This window comes from Protopterus annectens, chromosome 5.part0, assembly GCF_019279795.1.
Source record: "Protopterus annectens isolate FY-2018-M chromosome 5.part0, PAN1.0, whole genome shotgun sequence".
Taxonomy (NCBI): Eukaryota; Metazoa; Chordata; order Ceratodontiformes; family Protopteridae; genus Protopterus; species Protopterus annectens.
In genome coordinates, this window is record NC_056735.1 from 626,163,584 (window position 1) to 626,176,916 (window position 13,333).

General features: G+C 37.8%; 1 protein-coding gene across 3 annotated transcripts in view; it reads right to left on the minus strand.

Moving 5' to 3' along the window:
• The window catches only part of LOC122802711 (cohesin subunit SA-2-like), a 1,740,876-nt gene that overhangs the window by 1,438,414 nt on the left and 289,129 nt on the right, over positions 1–13,333 (minus strand). For all 3 annotated transcript variants that reach the window (XM_044072465.1, XM_044072464.1, XM_044072463.1), the window contains exon 6: positions 8,656–8,732. In XM_044072465.1, the coding sequence (XP_043928400.1) occupies positions 8,656–8,732 (77 nt within the window). The remainder of the gene's footprint in view (positions 1–8,655; positions 8,733–13,333) is intronic.

The following is a 13,333-nucleotide window of genomic DNA, read 5'->3' on the forward strand; positions in this document are numbered from 1 at the left end:
ATCATTAGCGGACCGGAGTTCCACTGTGGCGACCCCTAACTGGGAAAAGCAGAAAGACAACAACAAAGACAACAATGACAGAAGAAGTCTTTCCTTTTGTTTTACCAGTTGTAGTAGTTCACTCTGCCATTCAACCTTAGCCTCCCTCACCCTTATCCACTTTTCTCTTTGCCTCAGCCAAGACTTACTGTTGTTTATCCCCACCATTTTGTTTATCTTTGCTCCCAAGGATCTTATTTAGTCACTTCTTGAAAGCAGAATGTAGTGCTCACCTATCATGACACATTATCTGAATTTTGTACTCATTCATGCCACCAACTACACTAGTTCCAACCACACCTACCACCATTTATATATTATATATCTTGGTTAATGCCAAACTACTGTCGACACCCAAGTTAGCCTTTTGCTGCCAAAGATGAACCATCCAGTGCAAGATCACTACTGGGCAGTGGAGATCTCACCTGCACTTGTCTCTGGTGTCTGACCTGGTAAGAATGAAGTCTAGAATATGGATCTTGTTGGTGCTGTATTGTACCAATTAAATAAAGTCTTCCTAATTAGACTGATTCAGAGAGCTTTGTGGCTCATTTTCCGTTAAGATGATATAAATGTTCTGAGATTCTTTTTCTGATTTTCTTGAAGTTCACTAACCACACAGGCCACCAGCAGGTAACATTCATGGACTTGACAGTTTATAAAAATGTAAGCAACACAAGGTTTTTCAATTACATCTACTTCAAACCTACCAGGGTAAGTTAGTAACTTCATGTTACCAGCATGCACTCTCCATTCACCAAAACAAATGTAATCAAATTCCAAATGCTAAGAATGGCCATATTAACCACTGAATTCATCAACCTATCTCAAAACCTGGATAATAAGACCACGAACTTTCTGGAAATAGGCTATGGACTCCACAAGATCTAACAGATTTGCAACCCTATTCTTACCACTAAGTCATATGAACCAAAGAACATCCTGGACCAACAGAGAGAAGTCTTCAACAAGGAGTATATACAAAACCATCAAAATCCACCCAAAGGAAAAGGCTGTGACCTAAACTACAGATACTAAAGCAATCCAAGCTACAATTCATAAGAAATGGAGGATTACCTCGGGCAACAGATCAATAATTGCTACTCAGGGAGCAGAACTGCTTTTCAATTACAACACTGCCAGGACCTCAAATCCATCCATCCCTCCATCCATCCATCCATCCATCCATCCATCCATCCATCCATCAAATCAAGACCTGAAAACTCAAGTAATGGGGTTACAACTCAAACTCTCCACCACCACCTGGCACATATGCTTATGGCAACTTCAGACAGTGCCATTTCATTACAAAACTCTGCTAAGTACTATACTAAGATCACATGGAGAGCAAACAGTGCAGAAAACAACCAGATCCCTACAAAAAGAATCTTAGAATATGTGCATCGTCTTAGTAAAAAAGCAAACCACAAAGTACTCTATAGACGCCCAAAATTATGAGCCAGCATCACAAAATTTCATATTTAACATACTGGATACTGACCCCACTGCCCTGGAGAGAAGGAATCTGGACAGCCTATTTTTACCCAAACAACGTAAGTGATGGATCAGATTAAATGTGTATAAACCCCTATGACTCAATGAGACTATCTTCATCAAATGTCACCTCTACCTTAGACCTCTGAAACATCAGGACAACTGCTAGTCATTCACCTGGGATTAATAATAAGGACATTCTCATATAAACACATCCATAAGGACTACTGTCTATCAGCCAGCAGTGAGTTACAAGGACAATCTCATCACAACATATACAGATGCGATGAGTGAATTCCTATCTTGGACTCTCAAAGTACTGTGCTGTGATTTAGTATGGATAAACAATATAAACAAAAGCAGTTCCACATAGGAACTCTGCACACTTAGAAAACTCCACCTAGTACTAATTGATATTTTCAGGGTTATTTTCAGTTCTATTTTACAGTCTCATTAGAAATGTTTCCCTGGACTATCCTACCACTGCCCAAATAGCACTTTTACCACCTCTGTCCACATCCTCTCGGATTTACCTAGCAATGCCATAGCACGACAGCTTAGTAATTGCGGTACAGACTTAGGGCTGTTCCAGAAACGTGTCTGTGTGTGTGTGTGTGTGTGTGTGTGTGTGTGTGTGTGTGTGTGTGTGTGTGTGTGTGTATGTGTACATATATACATGATTCTATATTAAAATCTCAAAAAATGAAATGCTCAGAACTTACAAGATCAAGCCCAAATTCATAAATCTTGCAAACTTGACCAAAAAAAAAAAGGCAAAACATTACATCTGTTTTTTCAGGGGGGGGGGGCAAGTCCCCATCCCCACCCCCTGCTTCTTATACATTCCAACTCTTAGATCTCACCACAGCGAGGAAAAAAACAGTACCCCAATCCCCACTGTGCCATGGTCCCATACAGTTCAGATTCTGGCAAAAGGAAGCACTGTTCCATTTTTTTGCTGGTACAAGCTCACAAGATTCGAGCATTTGGGATCAACTGTATAAGTTTCAAGCATTTCTTTTTTCAAGATTCTTAGGCAGAGCCCTTTACAGTTTGGTACATATGATACATGTCTGAATGCTTTTATCAGTATCATCTCTTTTTATAGATCTCATACAAATGTTATCCAACTAAACTGCCAGGGATACAAGAAGCATACATATAATGGCTTCTAGTTTTTGTCTTTATATGCTGTTTGCTATTATTGTCTTCATGCACGTTTCCCATATATCCCTCCAAACCTATGTCCTTTCTGGCTATCTGGGTATGCATAGTAATTGCATGAGCACATTCTGAAATGCATTTTTATCCACAGTTTGGTTCATTTTTCATGTATCTGTTGGACTTCTACTACCTATTCCTATTATTAGCAGTGGAATGTTTAAACCACCTAATTGGTTAGGTGCTCAAGAGGAATGCAGGCGTTTACCCATTCTGCAGTACTCTTGTAGGTTCATAGATGGTTACTAGGCTGTCAGTCCAACAGCCAATTTAAGCCTAGTCAAGATAACCAAAATTTACCAAAATATTGCTGACGTGTCAATACCCAAAGGAATTTTAGTTTTACAATATAGACTGGTACACATCAAGCATTGACAGGCTACCCTTGTCCATTGGAGTAAACTTGTAAAGAAACACTGCTACTCTGGCATTAATACCGATATGAAGAAGACGACAGCTCCTGAAAATTGTTTAGTGGGCAAATGCACTTATCTTTCATTTCAGTGGCTCAATATAATTTTCTTTTTATTCATCCAAACTGTTTTTATTTGTATTCTTTCTGGAGGAAGGCCAACTATGCAAATGGAGATTGTTCATGAGAGAACCCATGATCTACAGGGAGCGAGAGGGCTCCAGCTGGGACTTCATGGAGTTTATTACTCCCAGAAACTAGAAAATGAGACTAATTTAGGCTAATGCTAGGATTAATTTTTCTGTGGTTGGAGGGGTGGGGATCCAGAAATCCAGATAAGGGAAGATCTTCAACCCCTTCAGCCTTTGCTGTGCACTTCATGAGCACCTTGATGGCTAAGGAGAGGATGAGTGGCAAATCCCAAAACTGGCAGTGATTAACTCCCACCTGAAAGTGCAGGAACCTCCTTGACTCCATGGTGATCTTGATATACTGGTATCACTCTTAAGAGGCCCCAAGATCACAGACAGTCTCCTTCAGATAGACAATGGAAAATAAAATAAACTGTGACTAACCAGAACTTCTGTATGAGCGCAAAATGATTTAGGTCACTTAAATCTAAAACAGGCCTGAGGTCCTTACATTTTCTTTATACAAAAAATAAATTACAGTAATAGCCAGAGACACTCTGGCCTGCTAGGACCTCCTGGATGGCTCTTTTTTTGAGGAGAATTACAACCTCTAGTAACACTATCCTTTTCTGGAACTAACTCCCTCACAGACACACACACACACACACACACACACACACACACACACACACACACACACACACACACACACACACACACACACACACACACACACACACACACACGCACAGACAAGCAGAAGCATACAAAATGGTGACAACTGCTAAGTGTGGGAGGAGCACCAAGGAAAGCATGCAAGAAAAAAAAGGGAGCAGCCTCATCTAAAAGTTGAAAATTACTTCTGGATGGAAGAAAGTCACAAACCCAAAGATCCAAAAACTAAAAGTGGGGGGAAAACTCCACTTAAAGTGCCACAGCTAACAGAACCTAGGGTTACTTTTGGTAGCATGTACATGTGACAACAGCAGAGCAAGATATGGAGTGATAATGGTAGGCAATGGATTACTATATGAGAGAGGACTTAAAGCCTGAGAAAGTTTGTAATGGTGCTGGGACTAGTGAGAGATGACATTACATACAGTCCTATCAGTGAGAGAAGGATGAATCAGAACGTGTCAGATTCATTCTTTACATTGTAATATGAGTGAACAAATGAATTCTGTATAACTGCTGTGAGAGGAAACAAAGGACAGCCCCTAGCCATATTTATAGTAGGATTCATACCACAATAGGAGCCCAGAGCAACACTGACCTATATTTAGCAACTGTACACTTAAAACTGAAGTGCCTTCTTCTTGTTGAAAAAAAAACGTTTATGATCTTAAAAAAATGAAATTTCTACAAACTGTGCTACAAGGCTGAAATACAAATATAAGTGATACAAAACCAAGACTTAAAATAGCAACTGCCATCCTGCAAAAAAAAAAAAAACAGGTCATCTTCACGTGTCACTAGCAACATGCGTCTCAGCAGTGGCTCAGAGATCTAGCTGTGACAGAACAGGAATGAAAAGTTCAACCGACATGCCTCCTTCTGGCAACAATAGACAGTGGGCTTCATATACATGTCAATTAGTGGAATCCACAATAAACTAATCTACAATAATCATAACAACAAAACAGAAAGTCACAAAGCCTGAAACAAGAACCCCCAAAAGTGTTTCCTGCAGGAAGTCAACTCCCTGGTACCGCCTTACTTATATATACATATATACATATGCACAAAATAATACAAACTACGAATGCACTAAAATTAAAAAAAATGCCCTATCAAAATACATAGCAAAACTGGAAACCTACTTTGTGGGACCTTTACAATCCTAGCTCACTAAAACTGTATGCAGTTAAACTAAATGTGACTAATGTACATGTGGCAGTGAACCCCAAGGAAAAATGCCTGTTATTAGGAAATCTTCAGGTGAGTCAGAAGACATCACAGGAGTGCCTATTCAACTTAAGGGGTGCCAAAGTGGGTGGGGAGATGCTGCTGTGGATGTGATGGTGGCCCTGTTAGCCATGAGAAAAACACACTGTTCTTGCAAAATACTATCAGGGACTCCCAGGGGACTGTGGGCATAAAAAAGCAAAAATCCCTTAGTGCCATATGTATTTACAGTGGTTGCGCCTTCAATAAGGAGCTTAATGGAGACTTGAGCTATAGGTGACATGATCATCTGAGTGGCTCAGTGTGAATGATCATCTGAGTGGCTCAGTGTGAATATAAAACAGGGATGTAAACAGGATAAAAAAACAAAGAAAGATGGCCCATTGTTTAAAACATTACTCTTGTAACAGTAAAACACCTTCCTGTTTTGTTTTATTACTCTTGTAACACTTGTATCCCACAGAAGCATAGGCATGTTTTGCCCCATACACATTCAGCTTAATGCAATCAAGTGCAAAGATTTTGATTCTTTATAGAAACTGATGGTTTTCCTCTTTATATATTTAGGTCCACTTTTTAATTTCAAAATCTCGAACACCAGAATCAGTTCAGATGTTTGAGGTTTTGAAATCTCGAAATGCAAAAAAAAAAAAAAAAAAAATGCTAGCATTCACATTTATGAAGGGGGCAAGCTCTCCTACACCCCCCACGCCCCCCTGCTACTTAAATATACCAACTCCGAGATCGCAGTACAGTGAAGAGAATGGTAAAATTGCTATTCCGCACTGTTGGGCGATCTCAATTGTTTACCTTCCAGATTTCAAAACTTTGAACATCTGAATGTCGCGATTGTGATACTCAAGGTTTTGAAATTTCGAAATTAGAAAGTGGACCCATATATATATATATATATATATATATATATATATATATATCTACACACACACACACACACACACACACACACACACACACACACACACACACACACACACACACACACACACACCTACATATACAAATATTTGTTTACCAGCGTAGTGCACTGATCAATACTGATGAATTTCAGTCTTATCCTAGGTGAACTACAAAACATACTTAGATGTAAACAATAAAAGAATAGCTCAGACCAATTACACAGAAAAAGCTGTGTATATCCATTCCAGTGAACAAGCGCAGTGCAATGTACAATCAAGCAGAGATTACTGTACAGTATTATATGTTAAATTCTAAAGTGGTCAATCATCAGTGAATCTTGAGTGAGGAGAGGAGATTTGGAAAGGATAAAGGTTAGCTGATATGTTCTGTGTTGAAGTAGGAGCATTTGGCTTGGATGAAGAAGTGATTTCTTCTTTACTGATGCTACTGTTTACGAAATTAAATTTAAAAGGCAAAAAGAAATTGATTACCCTTTGATTGGTAAAAACGTTTGAGGTACACAATTTATAATCAGTTAAAAGTACTGAATTTGGGAAGGCTATGATTCTACCTATAATATGGATTTTGTTAGTATCAAAAATATCATTCAAAATAACTGGAATTTTTTTTGGTGAATGTGGAACGGTTTCAACAACTGGGCACCTACCCTAAAATTTTTGTATAGGAAAGATGTGTGTTTTAAGAATATTTTAGAAAGATTTAAGGAGAAAAGTGAATGTCCAGGTATGAAGGCAAATGGTCACTGTAAACAATGCTGTCATACCTTGAAAGTGGCAACATTTTTTACTGATAGGTATGATGAGGTTCGTTTAAAACACTGGTACCAATGTTTCAGCAGTAGGGTAGTATATATTGCACAGTGTAAAGAATGTCCATGTTTTTTATGTAGGCAAAATGGAAAAAGCTTTTAGAACTAAATATATATCAACATATTTATATTAAAAAGCAAGATGATCAAAACACCCTTTTTAAACATATTAGAGAGATGAATGGCCACAGGTTTAAATTTAATACAGCAGACGTCAACTCTGATGTGTGGGGAGGACCACGAAAAATTGACTTAAATCTAAATAAATTAAATGGTGATTAAAAATTAATGCTACAGGAATATATGGACTGACTGAGATGGTATCGATTAGCAGTATTCATAGGATTAAAGCAGTTTGTGCAGTGCAATAATCCATTATTCAAAGGGTATTATAACATTATTTGTATTTGTATTTGCAATTATGGAATTTTTGCAACAGGTGTTCTTGTTTTAATATCTATTACACATTTTTAATATATGTTTTTAGAAGTTGGTTTCATGGTAATTATTTAGACTAACTTTAAGAAGAATGGTGATCAATTAACCCTTACTGGGAATGGAGGGATTTTACAGCCATAAATTATGTTCAATGGCTTGTTCATAGGTTCATAGATTAGTACTAAGCTAACTGCCCTTGCGAGCCATTTTAAGCTTAGCCAATTATCCCTTGTGAGACTCAAACCTTGCACCTTGTGTTTGTAAGGCAAACACCTTAACCATTAAGCCACCCTCCCAACCCTTGTGTTTTTCTTCTGCTGAAGTCCCACTTTAATGGGATGAAAGGGCATAAGTTTTAACTTTTTCCACTCAGATGAGTGCAATTTGTTTCTTTTAGTATATTTTTAAAAAATTGTGGTTCGGTGTGTTCCTAGTCAACGGCTTGGTGTTCTTGGTTTTATCAGTACTTTGGTACATGGCTGGTAATGATTTATAAGTCAATGTCACCACAGCAAGATTCATGAAATCTCAATATGAAAAACAATCCAACTAACACTAGTTGTTCATTAATGACGCACAGTTCATCAGTGTGACCTGCAATTTAATAGGATACTTTAGCAAGCACATCAGTGTAGTCAGCGAGGCTATGAAAATCAGTACAATACAGATTTTAAAGGAGGGCTTAGCAAATTCTGAGAAACTACTTCACAGTTCCTGGTTGTATAGCTCTTGATAGTGATGACTGCCACATGAAGTCTGGCTATCTTCATCTTCTCTGAATGTCCAAATGGGATGTTGTTGGGTACTTTAGAGTCCGCCACATCCAAAAGACTTGACATGGGTGAAATGAGCTTCCAGCTTGCCTGTAAATGTGTATGCCAGTGTGAATAAGTGTGTGCCTGCATATGCATAAGTATGCAGGTGTGTGCACACGTATGTGAACCATGTGATGGAATGGCCTTCCATCCAGGATTAGGTTCTACATCTTGTGCCCTCTGATTGCCAGGATGGGCTCCAACTATCTCATGAACATGAAATGGATTATGTAGATCATCAAAGAACGAACAACTAACTGAGACTGAATGAATGAATGAATTAATTAATTTTATTATACAACATGAACTTTGAAACATTCCTGTTTACACATTTGGACTGTCAGGTCATTCAAACCAGATACAAAAATTAACATCTACTGGACAAAATGAACCTCTGTATAGCACACATCACAAGGTACTGTCAGTGCTATTAAAATAAAATCAGGGACTTACCTCATCAAATGACTCTGTCATTTTTTGCATCACTTCATTTTTCTGTTTACTCTGAAACATTTCTGCTGTAACCAGACCTGCAGAAAATGAGAATTAGAAGAACTTGTGAATAAATGAGTTTTCCTTTTTTTAACATATCAAGTTTGCGTACCTTCTCCAAGTATCACAGTTTGCCACAGTTTAGTTATTCTGATTAATGATGTAAACCCACTGCTAATGTGATATTATGCTTAAGAATGAAACAGCATGAAAATGCTAAGATGCTTAGCTGGCCAGCATTGTTTACACTTATGCCCTATTTTGTGGTCTCCAGATTCTTCTAAGTCAAGTTCTTATTAGAAGGCAGCCCCTCACCTTCCTTTCCAACACACACACTAGCTCTGAGAGCTCTGCATTGCTCTTCAAGTGTTACAAAACATATCTGGGAAGTGGGGAGTATGGCCCAGTGTCATTATTCACAAACACGGTTTGCCCACCTTCAAGAGATGAATGACAAGGTGAAGAAGCTCATCTAAGAGGCAGATTTTCCAATAACGCTTCTGCCTCTGTTCCACCAGCTTACATCCTAGTACATGATGGAGTGTAATGTTCATTACAATACATATTCTAACATTACATACTGCATGACAGTGTGTAATGTTCACTACAATATATGAAGAAAAAAAACAAACAGAAAATATGTAGAAAAGGAACAACACGCTGGTCGGGCACCTGCAAAAACAAACGTATATAGGTCAGGTATACAGGCTATTGTCTTCTATTTGTAGGAAATCATTTTAATATTTTATAAAAAAAACTTTTGGTTTTAGACAAATTATGTAACAGTGATTTGTTTTATAAGGTTTTTATGTTGAGATAAGCCTTCTCCATTTGTCTTATTAACTGAATCATGTGACGAGGCATCTTAACTATTTAATTGATCATTAACGTGTGTTTTGTGTCTGAAGACATTTTGCTGATGTATCTTGATATAATAAAGATTTGCTACATTTGTTTTTGCTGGTGCCAGTGCAGCATGTGGTTCCTTTTCTGTTTTTATGCATATGTTCATTACAATACAAACTTTAACATTACAACATACACGATACATGTACTAAGTTACTAAAAAGTGTATCTGAGTAGCATCTATAGCTTAAGTTAAGAATTTGAAATATTAGGAACTAAATCCAAAGAGGAATGACTATTAAGTTCTAGGTCTGCGAAATATGACCAAAAAATCATTGAGTACAAATAAACAAACAATGTGGTGCAATCAGACAATGTTGACATGAGAATGCAGAGATTTAATAGCAAAATTTATAATATTATCAGTGGAATCAAGACCCACATAGCTGTAAAGCCAATATGAAGAGCTATATGCAGAGAGAAAAAATGAATTTTCATTACCTATTTGTCGGTTGCCTAAGAGCAACATACATACTGTACGTACACATATTATTTTGTGCAAATTATGCCAACACTGTAATTACAACACTAGCTTTACATAAACAGCAGAAACAGATGACACAGTCTCTGGATAATCACAAGGCATCTGACCTAATGCTACAAACCTGTCTAGTTCCCAAACTATCCCCTACATTCTGTATAGATGCACAGTACATCTACAGCACTGTTCTTGGCTGTAATAATGCTCATGTGGTTCTCCTTTGTAAGTACATTAAGAAGTTGCCCATGCCACCTCTTCAGGAATGAGCGCAAGTATACAGCCATTAGCTCTTCCCTCCCTTTTGCTCCCAAATCCAAGTCACTCACTCAATGACTTCCATTTAATGATCTTTAAACAACTTAACACACTTTGAAACGTGTAAACAAATAAAGTATACCCTGATTCTGAGTAACAGGTCAGGTCTTTAGTTTGTTACTGTGTGTATCATAAGAATTATATAAATCCTTCAGCTTTGTAAAGCATAAATTGAGTGTTGCAGTGTGATCTAGGTTGGATTTGGGGAAACAGGACGATAAACTCAGAAGACAGTTCACTCAGGTCTGTCAATACAAATATGGCTGCAACACATTGCCACAAAAAAAAACACAGCTAAAAAGTTATTTTTTGAAGGAAACACAACATGACTAAGGCATACTTAAACAAAGTAACATACACTGTCCAGCTCATTCTTAATTTCCTCATTGTTTTTCACCACATGGTTTCTAAAAGAAAGCTGTTCGCTGTATCATACAACATCAAAGTGAAAAAAGTGCTTCCTCAAACTGCTACACCCACTGCACTGCCACCCCATCTTCTGTCCTGACACACTGTTCTCTTGTTTTAATTCTCTTCAATATTTAGTCATATGGATTCCCCTGAGGAATGTAAAAGCTTCTATTTTACAATCTCTCCCCCCTTCTCTCTTGACTTTCTGAAGAGTAGGTAAATTAAATCCATTTAATCCTTCATTATTCATATGGATTTTTCACATACCCTGCACTATTTCTGAAAACTCTGCTCAAAGCTTTCTCCATTTAGTCTGTGGACTTTGGACATATCTCCAGAACTACATCCAGTACTGCAAAACTAGTCTTTCCACCAATCAAGAAGGCTAATGGTAACAGACTATTTATTTTCTGTTAGTTAGCCCTCTTTCTCTGTATACAAGGCCCCCCACTATTCCTTTAATGAGTTTTTATACTACCTTCTACCAATCAAGAAGGCTAATGGTAACAGACTATTTATTTTCTGTTAGTTAGCCCTCTTTCTCTGTATACAAGGCCCCCCACTATCCCTTTAATGAGTTTTTATACTACCTTCTACCAATCAAGAAGGCTAATGGTAACAGACTATTTATTTTCTGTTAGTTAGCCCTCTTTCTCTGTATACAAGGCCCCCCACTATTCCTTTAATGAGTTTTTATACTACCTTCTCATTATCTGCAAAAAAAACATTCAAGGTTCCTTTTTATTTTTATTCTCTATAACCAGCCTATTAATTTCCTGTTTTGTTCCCCATACACACTATGCTGCATTTAACACCGACTGCATAATGACGTCTTTCTAGTCACTGCTCCATCTACTTCAGTTATTATCTTCTGCAGGCCTACAATTTTTTGAAGGTATGTTAGCCATATTTCCACAATACATAAAGGTCTTTCTCAGTCCAAATCCTGGCTGGTGACATCATATTTCTGGTAACATTTTAACACACTTCCTCAGCTGCCAGGCTATCCACATTAGTAGATGTGTTGCCCACAGTTTGAACCAAGCTATTGCAGTGCCTATACACAAGAAAGTGAGCCTGACTTCAATTACCACCACATGTGGCTCCATGGATGGCACAAGGGTACTACAAGAATGGGATATGTCTTGTGAGAGTGGATGGATGGATGAGCGTATGCATGGTTTCTTTGTTGGGCAAGTTTTATGGCTAATATTAAGCATACTTCAGAAGAGTAAAACACAAAAGAACAAAATGTTCCCCAACCTGGCAAATGCAAGATCAAATGATGTGACAGTAAAAAGAGCGGGTTTCTGCTTATGTAATATGCAGGGTGAAGAAAAATTTATATGTCCACACTAGGTTATCATTCTGTAAACTATTACAAGCCAAGCTAATAACCAGCAGTCAGATTCAAATTCTGTACCTTGTATCTGTGAAGTAAAGACCTTAACCATTATGACAAATCCACCCCCCCTCCCCAAACACACTAACTTGGATTCAAAACCTGCATTACTTTTGCTTTTTTTCAGAACTTACCCCGTTAACACACTGAACCACAAATAAAGTTACAAACAATTCATGATTCATAGTTAAATACAAGTCTGCAATACATTACAAGCCTAGCTAATAACCAGAGGTCAAAATTAAACCCTGTAAACTGTATCTGTTATGTAAAGATCTTAACCATTGTGCTAACCCCCCCACCAAAACTGAATCAAAATGCTCAATACTTACTACTGCTAATAAAGCCAGTGACTTTGGTATATTCATCTGCTGGCTGACGGAAAGAATACCCTCATAATGGTAACAGTGCCCCAGTACGTATACATTGTCCAAGGTATGCTTACCAACTCATACTTTGCACCATTTAATCATACTACACTATATTATGAAAAGGCTTCAGCAAATGTGTCAGTGAAGCACTTGCCATATACACATCTCTTCAGCTGGATTTTCACATGAGACAGATTCTGCAGCAAAGAGTATAATATCTTTCTCTCAGATTCACATCCTCAGTGTACACAGAGTACCAAACAGAGGTGAATCTGTTACTGGCCATATAATTTTTTCTCAGAAACTGGCTTAGAGTTGCCTTCCAGGACAGGAATGCAGTTAAGTCTTACATACCCCTATTATGCCAGTGATTATAGCATACGTATGTGTGGGACTAGCAAAAAAAGTATCGTAATCGTCAGGAGTGTAGAGCAGACTACTACCATAGTATCAGCTGTACTTCTAATTAGTTTATGACTTGACAGTCAATACAAGAGCTATTACAAACACAAACTAGTGTTGAAGTATGGTAAAAGCAACTGTAATGCTTGTGTAGTGAAATGCTGGTTACTGTTCTACAACTATTCTGTATGACAGCCAGGAAGAACCATGCTAATGTACTAAAAGAGGAAGTGATCTTTGTCATGTTTTTGACAACTAACCACAGGAAATGGAAGTCCCATCATGAGACATCCTTCACACTATGTGGAAGAAAGACAACTGCATCACCATAGATTACTTGACAACCATGAC